We start from the raw sequence: 17024 nt of genomic DNA, 5'->3' as shown, positions 1-17024 counted from the left end.
AAGGGTCGGCTTAATCAAATTTCTTCTATTGTTTGTCTGAGACAGACAGTGGTAATCACAGCTCCAAGAATCAGCTTAGGGTGGTTAAAAGGAGGTTTCAAATCTCCTGACGACCGTGTTCACCTCATTATACACCATAGTACCCTATGCGAACAAGCTGATTTGAAGAATTGTCTGACAGCAGACATGAGAGGGAACAACAAGGGATATTTAAGCCTGTCTGATTCTACTGGGTCTCTACTAAAAACTTGTAAAACTTTCTTCAGCTACTTTTAAAGAACCAAGGAATAGTTTAAGTGGCCACACAGGGTGCTACTATATCCACTAACAACAACTTGGCAGCTTCATTAGGGCCTGTCTAAGATTAACGTTTGATAATCTGATTGCAAGTGGGCAGCAGCTCTAAGTACCAGAGAGATCTGAGATCACTCAGACCTCCTTCAGAGGCAGTATGTGTGTGACCACTTACCTCACGTCCTCTGGACAAGCAGAATTTATCAGGACACTCACCACAAAAACACATTTCTAGAGTTTGTTGACTTTTTCTTTTGTTTACTTTGCACACAACGGCAACTGACGTGCTGGATCATGTTGGGACTAATAAAAACTTTATTACTGCAGCACTAGAGGAGACGATGTGCCCAACAACCAATGACACATTTTAGTGACATTTTGCGTACAGTAACTACGGATTTTAAGCTATGTACGCATTCATCTGACACATGTGTTCTTTTACACTGTTTCTGGCAGATGTCAACAAATCACAGAATGATATAGCCACAGTGCTTCCATCCATTCCAAGGTAGTTTGCACATACTCACAGCAAGAACAAAGGGCGGTAAACCAGTCCCTCTCCGGCAGTCTCATAGTCGTTAGCCATTCGTTAGACACACCTGGCCCGGTCAGCCAGATCATCACTGGTAATTATGGAAACATATAGGCCCCGTTCACACTGGAGAAAGTAATTCCAGCTAGAGTAGGATTGTATCTGGATATTCTTTAAGCTGGATATGTTCAGACCTATTTTCAAATCTGGCTATCGCACAAGCGTGTCGGCACTCGATCCGGCTTAATCCGGCTTGTTTGCAGTCCTCCAAACCACTAGGTGGCGCCTTGTAATATACAGAGTCCGTTCAGGCCGCGGTAGGACCGCGTGTGTGCATGCATCGTGCGGTTTTCCCGTGAACCGGAAGTAGCACATCGCTAACTGGAAGTATCACATCGCTAGCCACATTTGCATTCACACCTGAGCCACATTTGAGCCAATCCGGCTAGATCCACCTACGAGAGGTGGATCTAGCCGGATTGAAATCAAACAATACAGCCGAATTTGAGGTGGTCAAACTCAGAAAAAAACCATCTGGATACATCTGGATGCGGCCCTAATCCCGCTTTATTTCCCCAGTGTGAACGGGGTATTAGTGCCATTGTTTGTAAGTTTTTACCCAGACCCACCCACTGAGGTCCGCAACCACATATAAACCATGTTTCCCCACCAAACAGTTAGAACTGATGAAGCTGCTTGGATGAGCAGCGAAACGTTTTCAAGAAAACTCTACAAGTACAGATGCCTTGCTTCAATCTTCTCTAGATATAGCCACAGAAAGTCTGCATTAACAGGCCCATCCTTCCCTCCTTTCCTGCATATACAGCCACATGTGAGCTATGCCTTCTTCTTGGTGGCACTGAGGTTCACAATATTTTGTAGGTGCAATTTGTTTGCTGCCATGTTACAAGTGTAAGGTTTGGTTGACCTTCCTGGAGGATCAGCCCCAAAAAGCATGGCATTATTTTACCGTTTTAGTGTCCCAGTTACAGAGTCCCTGTGGGTGAGTGAGTCTTTCACTCTTTGTAACCATGACTAAAAATCCCACTCAGTATTTCCAGTAAGACAGCAATACCCCAGATACAGTACACACTGAAGATGTCACGTGTTTGCTGTGCTTTGACCACATTGTTGCAGCTAAGTACTCAACCTCCTGTATACTGTGGACAGGGAATGGTGATATACTGTATACCATGATGCAATGCCCACCCTTTAATCCCCCTGATGACTATATGTTGTTATGGTGATGGCCAGAAGGGTGGGAGACAGAAGATAATACGGTGAGAAAGAAGTACCGTATTTTGAGTATCACTGCAAACACATGCAAACAAGATCTTCACACATATTATCTGAGGGAGCACAAGTGAGAGTTTGGAAACAATAAGTGAAAATGGAACAGGGTTTGCCTGTCCTCTGTCATTAGTCTTCTAGCTGTCTCCACCATCCCTTACACTACACATCTATCCTTCCAAGGTACAAAATACTCTTGTTCTCTAAAACCACTTAATCCTGCAACAGCTTGCACCCACATCCTCTGTCCTCAGCCGAGAGACAAATAAAAGACAAAAACTAGGTTTGGGAAAGTTTAAGCTTCTCACTCTATTTGAACTTCTTTTCATCCTGAAGGATGGACTCTGTATATCAGTGCAGATCTATCTTTTGGTATTTGTTTGAGCCAGTTTGGTTGGGTTTAGGTATCACTACTATTGTTGTTCTGATGAACCAAGTACCTTAGTGTAATGCATTACCTTCCTTCCAGTGGATTTACTGTATATTTTTTGAGGATGTTTCGCTCCAAACTCCTCTTTATATTGTATAAGTCAATATTTCCTGTGCTCTTTGGTTTGACCCTATTGTGTAGTGCATGTCACAATGATTCTTGTGTCAAATTACTGTTATTTTTGGCCCATAAAAACAGGCATTAAAGGCCGAGTAGAAGCACACAGGCAAAAATTGATATGTTAGAGCAAAAACAAAATGTGAAAAGCAAAACGCAGGAGAAGGCAGAGGGTTTAAGAGCGGAAATAATACTTTCATTTTTGTGGAACAGAAACTACTTATCCACTGGAGCTTGAAGAGAAAACATACATCTGCCCCAATGTTAAGTATCCCTTATGTTTGTACAAAAGAGTACAATACAGACATGGGTGGAAGGAAAAGTGGAAATAACAGTGGTAATAACTGCAGCCGTTACAGTGTCTTGGTTTTCTGGTTGCATTCTTTTAGCTCCTTCCTCCTGCTCTTGCTAACCTCACTGGCTCTCTTTATTCTGTCTCTCATCCTTCCCCTGTGTCAATCCGTTGCCTTATCACTGTCATCCCTCTCTCCTTGTCAACCCCTCCCCCCCCCATCTCTGTCCATCTTGCCCTTCCCTATATGGTTCTTCTCATTCATGTCCAGTGTTTGTTGAGGAGCCAGTAAAAGTGGTACCAGCAGCTGTACAAACACTGATGGCCCCCCACTGTGTGTGTGTTTGGAAGACTGGTTCCCAGTTGATTTCATGCTAGCTATTGTCACCGCCTCAGCATTTCCTCTAGTGTCACCATGGCAGCCACAGGAGAAAGGGCAGAAGAAGAAGAAGAAGAAGAAGAAGGAGAATGGGTTGAAAATGTGGTGAAATGAGGGCTGCAAGGGGCCGAGGAGGAGACAAATCAGGAATCAAAGTGGCATGAAATGACATAAACGATGTAATGTGGCAAGAAAACAGGAGTCGTTTATATGTACTGTAGGACAGCAATTGGTACTATCAGGAGACATAACAGAGGAAAGGTAAGTGCCAGTGTCAAGGTGAAAGATAGTAGAGCCCTTCTTCACATTTGCAGAAGAAAAACATACACCCCTAAGAGCTCTGAAACAGCTGGAGGTCCATAATCTAGCTTTGACTGTCTGTGAACAAACAACCTGGAACTGAAGATGTGTTCCAAAAATGGCAGCTGACATCAAAGCTCAGCGTCATCACTCATTTACTGAAAAAACTCTAGCAAACATTTTGCTTTTTTTTTTTTTTTTACAAGGCAAAAAGAAAAACAAAATAACTAAATCTAGCATAAAATGAAAAAAAAAACTCTTTATTTGAGCAACATCGCCCCGGAATAGACTAATCAAGTACAAAAAACATCAATCACTGTCTGATCTTCTTTCATCAACATCTTACAAATGATTACAGGACATCAAACCACCTGCCACACTGCGCTTCTTTGATGACTTGGAGTTGCCAGGTGGTTTTTATAATATCACCATGTCTTTTGGGTCCATTTATAAAGTCACTTCTTGAGTCTACACCTGTCACATTCTGGGACTTAATAGCAGCAGCAGAGTAACTTGAATAAAACTTTAAACAAATCACTAACTCTGTAATCAAGCAACAAGAGTTTGATGATGCAGGGCTGTAGAATTTATATATAAATGTTCTGTCAGAGGCAGCATGCCTGTCTTTCCATTCCCAAACTCCTCTACTACATCTTCATTTAAATATCAGACACCATATGGCTTGCTTGTCCATCACTGCTGATACAGATCTCCTCCTGCCTCAGACGACCAGTAGAGTGCAGGTTGTTGATGTGCTACTATGGGTGTTTTAAGGACAGGGAGGTCAGCTGTCCAATTAGCCCAGGGGTCAGCAACCTTCAGCATTAAAAGAATACACTCGGAGCCACAAAACCCATTTGACCACTAAAGTGAAGATAACACTAAATTTTAAAGTCTATTTTTATATTTTCACAAAAGTTAGGGTCCGATATTAAAATATATATTCTGAAAATATTAGGTCGTTTAATTATTTCTTTCACTTGGTTAATGTGATTTCCTGAACTGCACTGCACAGTGTATCCTATCCATATCTGTGAGAAATGCATTAAATTAAATGGCCATTATTTATTTACATTATTTATTTTTTTCTTATACGCCTCAGGAGCCACAACAGAGGGATAAAAGAGCCACATGCAGCTCCGGAGCCGCGGGCTGCTGACCCCTAAATTAGCCCCTGGTGAGGTGGGAGAAGAGGAAGTATTACAGCATTAGATCTTAAGGATCTAATGCTGACTTGTAGTGCTGTGTGTGTGTTTACTTTCTGTTTCAAAGCCAGAGAGTGTTTTTCTCCTGTGGGACTGGTAGACATGAAACGACGAAGTTCTTCCAAGTGCTTTGTTAATTCTGCTAAACTGCTTTCTGATTCATTTAGATCCTTTTAATCTGAGAAGTCTGAATATTCAACATTTTGACATATTTATGTAAACTATGTACACTATTACACTATTAACTATTAACACCATATTTGGTCAATAAAACAACCTCAAGATATGACACATGCTAATGTTTATGCTAACAGAACACATTGCCTGACGATATCCAATCACAGGACCGATTCAGCTGCAAAAGTCTCGGGTTCCAGTCCCTCAAGTCTCTTTGGTCCAAATTTCTCATTTGTTTTCCTGCAGTATTATCATCTAATTTTTGTTCATGCACAGAGAACACCTTAAAACCCACTCACGCATCCACTGCCAATCCACCAGACATGAACTACGCGGAGATAATAATGAGGAGCCAGCAGGTTAAAGAATGGTTAATGTCAGGTGTCACAAGTCGGACATTTGTATTCACAAATCCAGACTTTACATCATCTCCTCTTGCCTAAATAAGTATCACTTCAAGGTGTAACTTAAATCTAAAAATTCAAATGAAATGAGTGCAGAGAGACAGTGGACTATCCTACATTCAAAATGCCAAACAACATCAATCACTGTATGATCTTCTTTCATCTATGTCTAGGTTTCAAAATGATCTGGGTTTATGCAACTAGAGGAAGTACTGAAGCTTGGTACTTGGCACATGTTTGTCTCTGAAGGAATTCTGTCTATAATACAGTCAGGCCGTTTTAGTGGATCGTAGACAAATGTTCCATGTCCGTGCATTGCATTAGGTTTGTGGAACCAGTTACAGTAGTCTACCTGAGTTCTGGACTGATTCCAAACGTCCCTAAAGCCACTTGCAGCTCAGCCGACAGCCTATTTTAATAATCAGTGCAGCTTTTTTCAAGCCTGAAAAAACATGCTTACATTACATATAGTAGCTTGTTTGTGTGTGCTACCTTTCACTTTCCATTGTGTGTGTGTGTGTGTGTGTGTACATGAGCGTGTCATCTTGTATGAGCGCGCATGACGACAAAGTCATCCGCTCTTTCATATGTAGTTCATGTCATTGCTGCTGTCCTGGTGTGACTGCAGGAGCTTAAGGCAACAGCTGTTCTCTGCTGCTCTGACTGCAGCGGCTGCCTCACATTTCTGTCCCTCTCAGTACCATCAGTACGGACTGACACACTTCCAGTCTAGCCCACTAAAATGAACATTTTATGTTAGAGCTTTTGTCCTGATAACAATACTGATGCTAACTATAAGCCAATAACAGTAAGAGACCAATGTATTATCTGGGCTTACTTACTATGAGCCTTTAAAATGTGATATTAATAACAACTTATCACTGAATATTTTACATCCTCAAGAATAACTTTATACTTCTTGCTTCTGGCAGCCATTCATATTCATTATGATGGTTCTATAGCCATATGCTAATTTTGTGAAGCAAGAAGACTCCAAAAAAAAAAAAACAGTTGCTGACTTTTGGGAGCAGAGTCTTGGAATCATCTATACATCAAAAAGTAAAACTCATCTCCATTTCAAGAATAAATTTAAATAATTTTAACCAACTCATTTTTTTGTGTGCGTGGGGGCTAAAGTGACAGTCACACATGGGAAACCAAAACTTACCCAGACAGTTTCCTGTCTCAAAAAAAGGATCCTGTAATTACAGACTGCTCTCTAAAGGACGTACAGACTTTACAGGGAAGCTTCTAATTTGACAGAAAATGGGCCCAAGCTTCATGAAATGTCTCTATTTATCTAATTTGTTTATACAAATTAAACTGCTCTTATGATATACTTGAAAAAAACAAACTAAAATGATGTAAATACCAATGTTTGCATCTACAAAAGTATTGTTTTAGCTCCAAAAAACATTATTACTAGCACTTGTCCCAGACTTCCTCTGGTGTGTTTTGTATTCATCAGCTAGCGGTTGCTCTCAGGAGCAACTATGCAATTATCTATGCCACACAAAAGACCTGTGCAAGCAAACAAAAGAAACCTTTTTCAGTGTAACTACTGTATGAGTCAGCTCGGGTAAGTTTTTCTGCAAACTTCTTGAAAGGAGGCAGACAGAGGTTTTGTGTACTCACTGTGACAGGTAAGTCTTTTATGAGTAGAAAGGCATTTTGTTCCATCTGCTGTCATAATGTCTATTACATAAAAAATACAAAGAAACCCCCCCCCCCCCTTCATGGCGAATCTTCATGTCACCAGTGTGTAATCACATACAGATCTATCTGCTCTTTTCTTCAGACATTTATACTGCAGACTGCTGCATGAGGTCTTACCAGCATGGGCATGGCCAAGTCAGCAAAGAACACGAACGCTGCTCCAAGCGTGAATCCAATAGCCACAGGCACGAAGGCAAACGAGCCGTACTTCCCCGAATCCTCCGCCATGTCGATCGCCGGCGCCAGGAGTGACCAATAGGAAGCAGCCAACATTACCTGAGAAATGGAAGATGGAAAAGGGAAGGACATTTAGAGCAAAAGTCCATTTGTCTCACACATCAGTTACCAAGCAATGTAGTATCCAGTCTTACACATGAGGCTTTAAAATTTGGTGTAACAAAACAACAATAACGATCCTTATAATTCATAACATTATTATATGGATTGACCTTAGACGCAGCAATTAATCAACACAATATTTCATAATTATCAATATTAAAAGATGACACTATTACCAAACAAGTCACTGGAAATTTGAAAATTACAAATGAGCCCACATACAGAAGTTGTATTAATACCATTTGCATGTATCAGTGGCTTTATTAAACTATATAGAGTTTACCCTGTGAGGCTGCATGTGTAGGAATGAACAAAGGAAGTGAGGAAAGAAGGGATAAAGGACAAAAGAAGCTAAAAAGGATGAAAGGATGAGCAGGAAACCATGAACCATGAAGCGAGAAAGGAATAAAGGAATCAAGGACGTAAGACAGATGATTGAAGAAAAGCGAGAAGAACAGGAGGAGACAATGTAGGATGCAAGGAAATAAGAGGGGGAAGAATCAGGAAGGATGGCAGGAAGGAGGCAAGGCAGGAAAGCAGGAACAGGATAATAAAGTCAGGAAGGATCCCTCTAGGAAGGAGGGAAGGAAGGAAGAAATGCAAGAGATGGGAAAGCATGGGAAGAGGTTTAAGTGAGTAAGCCAAGAAGGAGGCAAGGAAATAGGAAAGAATCTATTATCAAGGAGGGATAACAGACAGACGATGGTGCAGTAATCTAAACCATTTGTTTTCTGTCCCTGAATACAAACACATTGTGTCTTTTCAAGCAACATGCGTGCAAGCAGTGTCTGCAGCCTCTATTGTTTATCACAGAGCAATCTGCCACATGCCAATTTTTATTCTGTTTGGGTTCTCACAGCGGCTCCCCGACACAATAACAGCACTGGAAACACAAAACACGAGCCTGCAGTCAGGCCTGCCAATCAAAAGTAATGGAAGCATATTGTTATTGGCTTCAGTCCGCTCCGGCACTTGAAAGTAATGCACTGCTAACATCAAGTCTCCTCAGCCCTGTATATATTCAAGCAAAAGTTTTGCAGCTGATTTGTTTGTACACAGAAAAAGGAACTTACTGTTTTACAGTTTATAACATGACTTCAAGCCGAAATGATGCCATTCTTTCTACAGTATGTGAGGCTCTTCAGTAGAATATTTAACCGTTTGTTCCAGCGTGGTTTTGTGCTGCTTTCAAGTTCACAGATCTACAGTGACATTTCTATGACCGCCACATACTCCTGGCTTTCAAACTTAATCCCCAGTTGGCTGCACGGGGGAATAAGCACAGAGGAGAGGACAGCGATGTGACCACGCTTTGAAAAGAAAAGCATTTATTTCTATGTGTTCATGGTAACCAAAGGATCAACAGGAAGTCAGAGAGAAGGCTTGATTAAAGTCACATGACACATGGTTTTCTGCACCAGTCCACCTTGTGTGCAGCCTGCAGAAGAGTTGTGAAGTAGACATTTCAAAATGTCGGTTGTCCAGCTGTGATATTGAAATGGCTCAGTTCACATTGTGTTTTTTGACCAATTTAAAATCCGGTTTATGCAATGAAAAAAGGCACAAAGGAAGACGTTTGTGTGACTTTTTTTTTTCCCCCTCCTTCACTTATCCCTTCCTGCCTGTCTGCTTAATGTCCCTGCAGCCTCTGCCTGTTAAATGTCAGGGTTTATTCACAATATGTCCTTCTCTGAATCTGAATACTCCCAAAGTGAGTGTACAGTGTGACAGTCGATGACTCATTTTTACCTGACTCACATCTCCACACAGTTTATTTTGCATTTTATCTTCGTCGATGCTGCCGTTTGTTACATGAAGGCTTCAGGATGTATAGCAGGTAAAAGCCATCATCACATTAAGGGTATTATTTTTATTTGACTTCCACGCTGGCTTTCAGATTTGTTATCATCAGCCAATCAAGTTCTGCAATCCGTTGAACATTGTGTACTCTTATTCCAATTCAATCAATGTGCCTACATGTTAATTAAGCAACAACCCGAGCCGCAGACTGAGACTCTGACACACTGCTGAAGCCTCGTTGGTGCAAAAAATGTACTGAAAAGTTACTTGAGACACAGTTTGATGTCAAAAAGGAGAGCAAGAGAGGGCTAAGACCTACATCAAACATCCTCCAAGTCAGGAATAAGATCAATACGACCCTCATATCTCATCAAACAAGTTTCCTTTTTTCCCTTTCTTTTTTTTTTTTGGTAAGCTGGCTGCAGGCTGGACACTGATCTTTGTTATTAAGTCTCAGCCAAAGTCCAGCAAGTCCTCGTATACCCGCTAATGAGAAAACAAACCAAATGATTTTCATTTCCACATCCCACACAAATGTTTCAGACTAATGGAAGAAGCCATGGAAATAAACTGAATCACCATTTTACTTAAAATAATTACAATCATTACACACAATTAATTTTGCTTTCGTGTAACTAATTAGAGCTCTCAAAATATAGATTTACTTTGATTATGACAAAAAAAAACAATCACTTCACAAACATCTCTTTGCAAGAATGGCCCTAATTGAGAAATTTGCAATGGAGTAGTGTTTGAAGCAGTTTATCATGTCAGCTGGCATCAGCTTTGTTAAGGTGCTGCTCTGTTCACTGATAGAATGACACAGAGGTTCTGGCTTCTCCAGTATATTTGGGACGGCTTCAGGTTTCTGCTTCCCTTGAGGGATTTTTCAGTTGAAGCGCTAATTAAATTTAAATGAAGCTATCAGGATCGAATGATGAATCTTCACCTCAGACAGGTGAGCTGTCACACAGACTCAGCTGCAGGTAAATCACATGTTAAACAGCTGTCTTCAAAGGTTCGGGGCTTCATCACATACAGCTGAACAAGAAATATATACACGCTTGAAGTAGGAAGGAATGGTGGTAGAATATTATATCATGAATATTATGATTGCCTACAATTCCAATAGGAACAGATATACCAGTACCAAACTAAAAACCATGTCATACCATGGCATAGAAATAATACGCAGCTTGTGATGGCATCTCCCCTGCAGTAACTTGCATTTTTACCCTCAGACCTCACTTTAATTTACCCTTTCGCGCCATTAAACTTAACAGATTAATATTTTTTCTGCTTTTTCTGCATAAATCTGCTCTAAACTACAAAAAAACTGCTATTAAAACAGTACAAATTATTTTGATCAACTTCAGTCCTGATGAAAACTATCAAATACTGAGTAATTATCAGGATTTTAACCCTTTAAATGCCAATTCAATTGCATAATGCTAATATTTTTAGGAAGAATTGAACAAAAATGAGTTATTTGGAAGTGGGCATTTTTGTCCTTAATGACATGAAAGGGTAGTAAATTTGTTTCACAGTATTCCATTGATGTATTAGAAAAAATAAAATTTGAATTCTAAAAACTGTGCCATATGCACCAACATGTATAAAATTGTTGCCAGGTAAAGAGGAAAAAAAATGCCCTAAATGGACAAAAGTGTCTGTAATGATGCCTGAGGTTTAAAGGTAGGGTTAGGAGATTTTGAAAACTCAGTGAGAGTCAGCCAGATTTAGAAAGTAAACACACGCCCCTTTCTCTCGGAGCTCACCTCGAAGCCACGCCTCCCAATCACATGGACGCGCATTACCTGTGACTTCGGCCATCATGCACGTACCTCTCTGGAGCGCGCAGAGCAGGAAGAGAGTGACAACCAGCCAATACTCCGTGCAGGGTCCACCCGGAGGATTGGCTGATGTTTTTAGCATTTTATAGCTTCCACAGATGATTCATATTCTTCGTTTTAATGCGAAACTGCTGAACTAATTGGTTACTATCAGATTGTAAAGAGAAGTTACACTAATTTAACAAAAAGCGCATCAGAATAAAATCTCCTACCCTACCTTTAAGCTACTTGCATCATATCTGGCCATAACAGAACATTGTTGACGTATAGATCACATGGATCAATACAGCCACAGAAGGTCTGGCTGGAGATGATGTTTGATGACGTACAACAATGCAGAGGATTTCAGTGTCAAAAAGAACATCATGTTAAACTAACAGAAAAAGGATTCCACCTGTGTTGATGAAGATTCTCAGTCATCCAGGTCATTTTCAATGAATCCACTTTTTTTTCTACCTGCTCTCTTCTTTTCTGTGATTTCCTATTTTCCTTCCACTATTAGCAAAGTCTTCCCTACTTTAAAGTTCCTCTCTGATTTGCATTTGCAGCAGCCAAACCCCAGGTCTATTTCACAGTCTCCACTCTCACTTATTAAGTCTGAATCCAACAGTCTCGGGGCTATTGAAACACCTGTCTAACACTGATGCCAGTAACTAATTATTATTATTTTAATCTCACTCAAGGCCAAACCCTAAGCTGTTTTGCATCTTCTTTTAGATGGTAATGTATCCCCGTTTTCCTATGTACGGTCCTGGATACATCTCATATGCATGCATTTGCATTTGTATATCGGGGGGGGGCTCAACATAAAATGAGTTCAAATGACTTGGCTGGCATTTCCCGACTTGACTAAACTGTTAAATGTTAAACAAATTCCACAGGATTATGTAGAAATATTCATGATCATACAATTTAATGCAGACATTCATGGTTGCCAGAGGATACATCCATATTTTTGTACTCTTTAAGCAGTTGATGGGTGGGTCAAGACTAAACATCGACAAGTAAGAGACTTATATCTGTGGATGCTCTCATTCATCCAGGTCATAGTCATTTACAAGAGTTTAAATCGAGGCAACTGGACTCAAGGATTTTTGAAGACGTTTCGCAACTCCCCCAAGTGGCTTCTTCAGTTCTGCTACTATACTGGTTGGGAATCTTTGTGTGTTCAGGACCTCTGTGGGTGGATCTTGCAGGATCTTAGGCATGTGAGTTCCTGCAACTGAAGAAGCCACTCGGGGGAGTGGCGAAACAATCCTTGAGTCCAGTTGCCTCGATTTAAACTCTTTGATATGAGAGAATTAACACAATTATGTAATACGATTTGTGGTGTCCAGAGGATATAACCTGGTTTTGATGATGATGCCATTGTCATAAGTTTACTATAGTGCATTGTAGTAGGAAGAAAATTAGGTGGAGACATTCATGGTTTCCAGAAGATGTTTTTTTATGACTTCATTATTATTTATTATATTTAATCAGTGGCTGAGACTTGACTATCTTAACCAGCAGGAGAGAATTGACACACAATTATATAAAAAAAGCATATCTTTTATATCTTTATAGGTGGTAATGTGAGTTGGAAGGTAGCTGGCCAAGAATCGACACACATGGTGATCATTTTTTTCCCGTTTTACCGCATAATAAATGAATAGCTACAAAGAAAAAAGAACCTGATATCATGAAGCAGCTTAATCAATGCGCTCATCATTAAAGCCTCTGCTCTCGACACCATGCGGCGCTTTAGCCTTGCCATAGAGTAATCATCTGGGAACAGCATAATCAATGCAACAATCAGCGATAACCCCGCCGGGCTGGTGGTTCCATGTGAGCAATGAATGTCAATTAAAAAAAATAAATACCAGTGAGTCATAGAGTGGTGTTATGGCTTGAACGTTTTACACGAAAATGCCTTTAAAATAGAGATTTTTTAAAATGAGGACACTCAAAAATCAGCAGCGGACAAATCATCGCCTCCTGAATGCTTAAGTTCTCACAGCTACTTAAATAACTTCAGTGGTTATAGTGGCATATCTAATTGCTGCCTGTGGCAAATGGAGATAGTGTGATTGATATGATAGGGACTTGATAGCTGCCCTACACAGGGAACCAAATGAGCATTAACCGGCACTGTGAAGTACTTAAAGCTAATATGCCGGTCGTGTACACTAGGGGACGAAGCAGATTATCATGCATGTTTTCATCTCACATCACTTTACTGTCTATAGGCTAGCAGCTTTCCAGATAGAGATTAGTGTAAATTGAGCCTCAAGCGGCCTTTGCTGAGATTTTCCTCTCATCATATACATGTTCCCAATTTCATCATTCTGTAGCAATGGCCTATATTGTCAAAGCAAAAAGTACCTATCTCTATCTATCCCCTCTGATCAAGTCACCTTCCCTTTCTGGCATCACTTCTATCCCATCCATCTGCCTCTGTGCCTCGGCTAATGACATTCACATCTATCCACCCTCTCCCACTTCATCTTCCTCTTCAAGTCATAATCGATCTGTTTCCTCGGTTCCTGCATCCATCTCTCCATTTGTCTCATCTCTCAGCTAATCTTTCCCAACTTATTTCTGGACTAAGACCATTTTTACGCAAGTGTGTGTGTGTGTTTTTTTTTTTAAATGGAAATCTGTCTGGTGATAGCAGAACAGCAGTATTAGTCAATAGCTGTAAATGGAGCCATTTCATCTGAGGTAATTGCACTGTAAAACTACATGCATTCGTGTAGGCCATTTAATGATTCCACGGGTGGCAGGAAACCAAGCTGAACATGAAACACTAAAACTCAGCGATGCAAATCCAGTTCACTGATAAATAAAAAAAAACAAGCAAGAGGACAACAGGAGTGACTTTAAAGACTATAAGGCAATGCTTGCTTCTTTGTGAGGCTGATAATGAAGTGTTTAATGAGCTGACATGCTAGTGGTGCTAAATGAAACTACATGAAGACACAATAAAGGTCGTTTCAACCACTCTTGAAGACTACTGCAGTTTTCCAGGTGAGGATGGGCTGCCTCCAGGCTAAAAATACATCATGCATATTTTTGCATAGAGTCAAGTTATCATTAATTTTACAATCAGTGCTGTATTGATTAGTTCACAAGCAATCAGTGGCATAAAAGCATAATGATCAAACTTTAGCAATTCTTATGTATTTTGTTTTCCCACAAATAGCCTGACATCAGGCTTTATTCATCCACTGGTTATAAATATATAATCATTTATATCTGTAGTTGTATTAAGTGCCCCAATAAATTGAAAAATTAGCTACAAAATGTGTAGGTCAATTTATGCTGATGGCAAATTCTACATTACACTGCACATCCAGTAATTTGTCATGTAATTAATGTGCTCTCACCACCGGCAATGTCAACGGATCCCTGGAGACTTAAGTACATATTTCAGTTCAATTTATTTCGCTAAACAAATGAACTTATATGGGCATAAATCATTTTAAAAAACAGCAATCTGACACAGTGTTTTGTACCATTTGACCCTGTAGAATCCCGAGGAGGCGACCGTCACCTGTGTGGAGATAATATCAAATAGCACACGTTCCTACAGACAACATAAAGCGCTGCTCTCTGTGCATGCTGAAAAGCATACTGCTACCAATCCTCATTCGCGCCTGTCATTGTAAGAATTATACTGTATTAGAGACAGAGCAGAAGAGGGAAATAAATATACAGCACGGTGCTACAGTATCCCACACTCAAGACCTGTAGTTGCACCAAAAAATAACAAGGTCATTGCTGTGTGACAGCATAACGCTGATTTGTAAAAGACTTATCGAAACCAATATATTTTCCTGCATCCCAACTACACTAACACCCCTGAAGCATAGGGAAATAAATGAGGGAAATAAGAAAGCAAAGGTGTTCTCACTGAGAAGTGAATTACCTCTTCACCATCTTTTGAGACAAAGAAGACTTCCAAACCCCGGTGATCCGTGCTTTCATTTCACATTGAGAGGAAACTTTTAAAATCACAGTAAAAAAGCACAAATCACAACAAGAAGGAGACTTAAGAACATGTTCACACCTGCACTTTGCATGTAAACATGAATCCATCCATCTCCCGACCACGCTTTATCCTGTTGTACAGGGTCACAGTGGGGCCGGAGCCTATCCCAGCTGTCAACAGTAGTTTCTGACTGTCAATGGGATAAGAGGTGGGGGTACACCCTTGGAAGGGCTGACAGTCTATCACAGACAGGGCTAACACAAAGAGACAAACACCCATCCATGCTCAAACCTACAATTAACCTAACAGGCACATTTATGGTATGTGGGAGGAAGCTGGAGAAATCCCATACAGGCACAGGAAGAACGCACAGAGCTAGATTTGAACCCAACCTTCTTGCTGTGAGGCACCACTTCACCACTGTGCTGCCCAGTAAAGAGAAATAGTAGTGAAATATTCATGTTCATGAGCCATGTAAGCTGCTTTTGGTGAGTGTCCTTGTGGAGTTCTTTCTGCAGAGGAGCCCTGTCATAGTGTGTATGAAACCAAGCATGAGGCAACTTCTGCATTTTCTTCACTACGTTGGATCTTGAAAATTTCACAATTTCAACTGGTCAGTAAAGCAGGAACTCTATGTACTCAAGTGCAAGCCCACAAAAAATGTTTCAAACGGAGTATGTTTAGAATTTCCAGCAGATTTGCCACATACAGTGTGTTGATGCCTCAAGCAAAACACCACCATCGCATCTGGACTTCCATCCATCCTTTCATTCCTTTAATCTGCTTTGTCCTGTGGAGGGTCAAAGCGAGGCTGGAGCCTATCCCAGCTGTCAATGGCATGAAGCGGGGGTACACTCTAGACAGGCTGCACGTCTACTGAAAGGCTAAAACAAAGAGACCATCAACTCACACCTACAGCAAAGTTTAGAATCTCCAATTAACATGTACGTCTCTGAAACGTGTGAGTGGATATCTATTTCCATATAGAGTGGAGAAGTGACTTAAGTGGTCCTTGAAACACATGTGGAGACACATTCTAAAGACAGGTGTGAACCATTGACAGTAAAAACTATGGACAGAGCTTCCATGACGTCACCCGTTTGTTTCTGAAGAGCCGTTCTGAGGCTCGGTGGGAGGTTCCAGGACGTTGATGACCGCCGCCATGACGTCCGCAGCGTCACGTCCGCCAAAACTCCAAATATGGACAAAAGGGGGGAGCACGAGCGGGGTTTAGGGGGGCGGGCGATCGTGGTAGGAAACTCACGTTGTGATACGTCAACTGTCTGTCACTCAAGCGGCAACGCCCATAATTATGCGTAATTTTAAGTCAGAATACCATTGAAACGAGTGAGTTGTAAAAAAATTCACCCCCCGTACAATTGACACTAGAAGAGAACCTATCATCTGAGACCAGAGTGGTTTTTTGTACCAGGCCGTAAACATGTTAATTTCTGCTGTGAAGTCGGCCATTTTAACATGGGAGTCTATGGGAAACTTCCGCATGGGCTTCAACTTTGAGCCCCGAAGGTTGCCGCTTGGTGTGAACTGATGTACTGAGAGCTGTGCAGTCGTGACAGAATCAGATGTTAACAAGGTCCCAGTATCTAAGGAAAGTCAGGCAAGTGTTTTAACTGTACCGCAGTTCAAGTCTGGATCCTTGCACTGAAAAATTAATAGAAAGAAAGTGTTCCAAGTGTTTACCTCTGCCACTCCAACTGCAGAGCTACAAGGTCGTGTCAATGTATTAGTGAATGAACATGACCTCTCCCTATTTCCCCCTCAGAAACAATTTAAAAGGGAAGCCTTTGCTCACAAGCCCACGCTCAGCTTGTTAATTTCCAGCTGGTTTCTCCACGTGGGTGTAAAGGTGTTAACCTTGAGAGCAAAGAGGTAATCCAAAGCTGACAAAGAAGAGAACAGAGA

General features: G+C 40.9%; 1 protein-coding gene across 2 annotated transcripts in view; it reads right to left on the bottom strand.

Annotated features, from left to right (window-relative positions):
• slc39a11 (solute carrier family 39, member 11) overlaps positions 1-17024 on the bottom strand; it is an 87634-nt gene that overhangs the window by 61954 nt on the left and 8656 nt on the right. For both annotated transcript variants that reach the window (XM_028408641.1, XM_028408642.1), the window contains exon 4: positions 7254-7412. In XM_028408641.1, the coding sequence (XP_028264442.1) occupies positions 7254-7412 (159 nt within the window). The remainder of the gene's footprint in view (positions 1-7253; positions 7413-17024) is intronic.

This window comes from Parambassis ranga, chromosome 6 (assembly GCF_900634625.1).
Source record: "Parambassis ranga chromosome 6, fParRan2.1, whole genome shotgun sequence".
NCBI lineage: Eukaryota > Metazoa > Chordata > Actinopteri > Ambassidae > Parambassis > Parambassis ranga.
The sequence above is the reverse complement of the archived record's forward strand: the minus strand, read 5'-3'. Positions and strand labels throughout refer to the sequence as shown.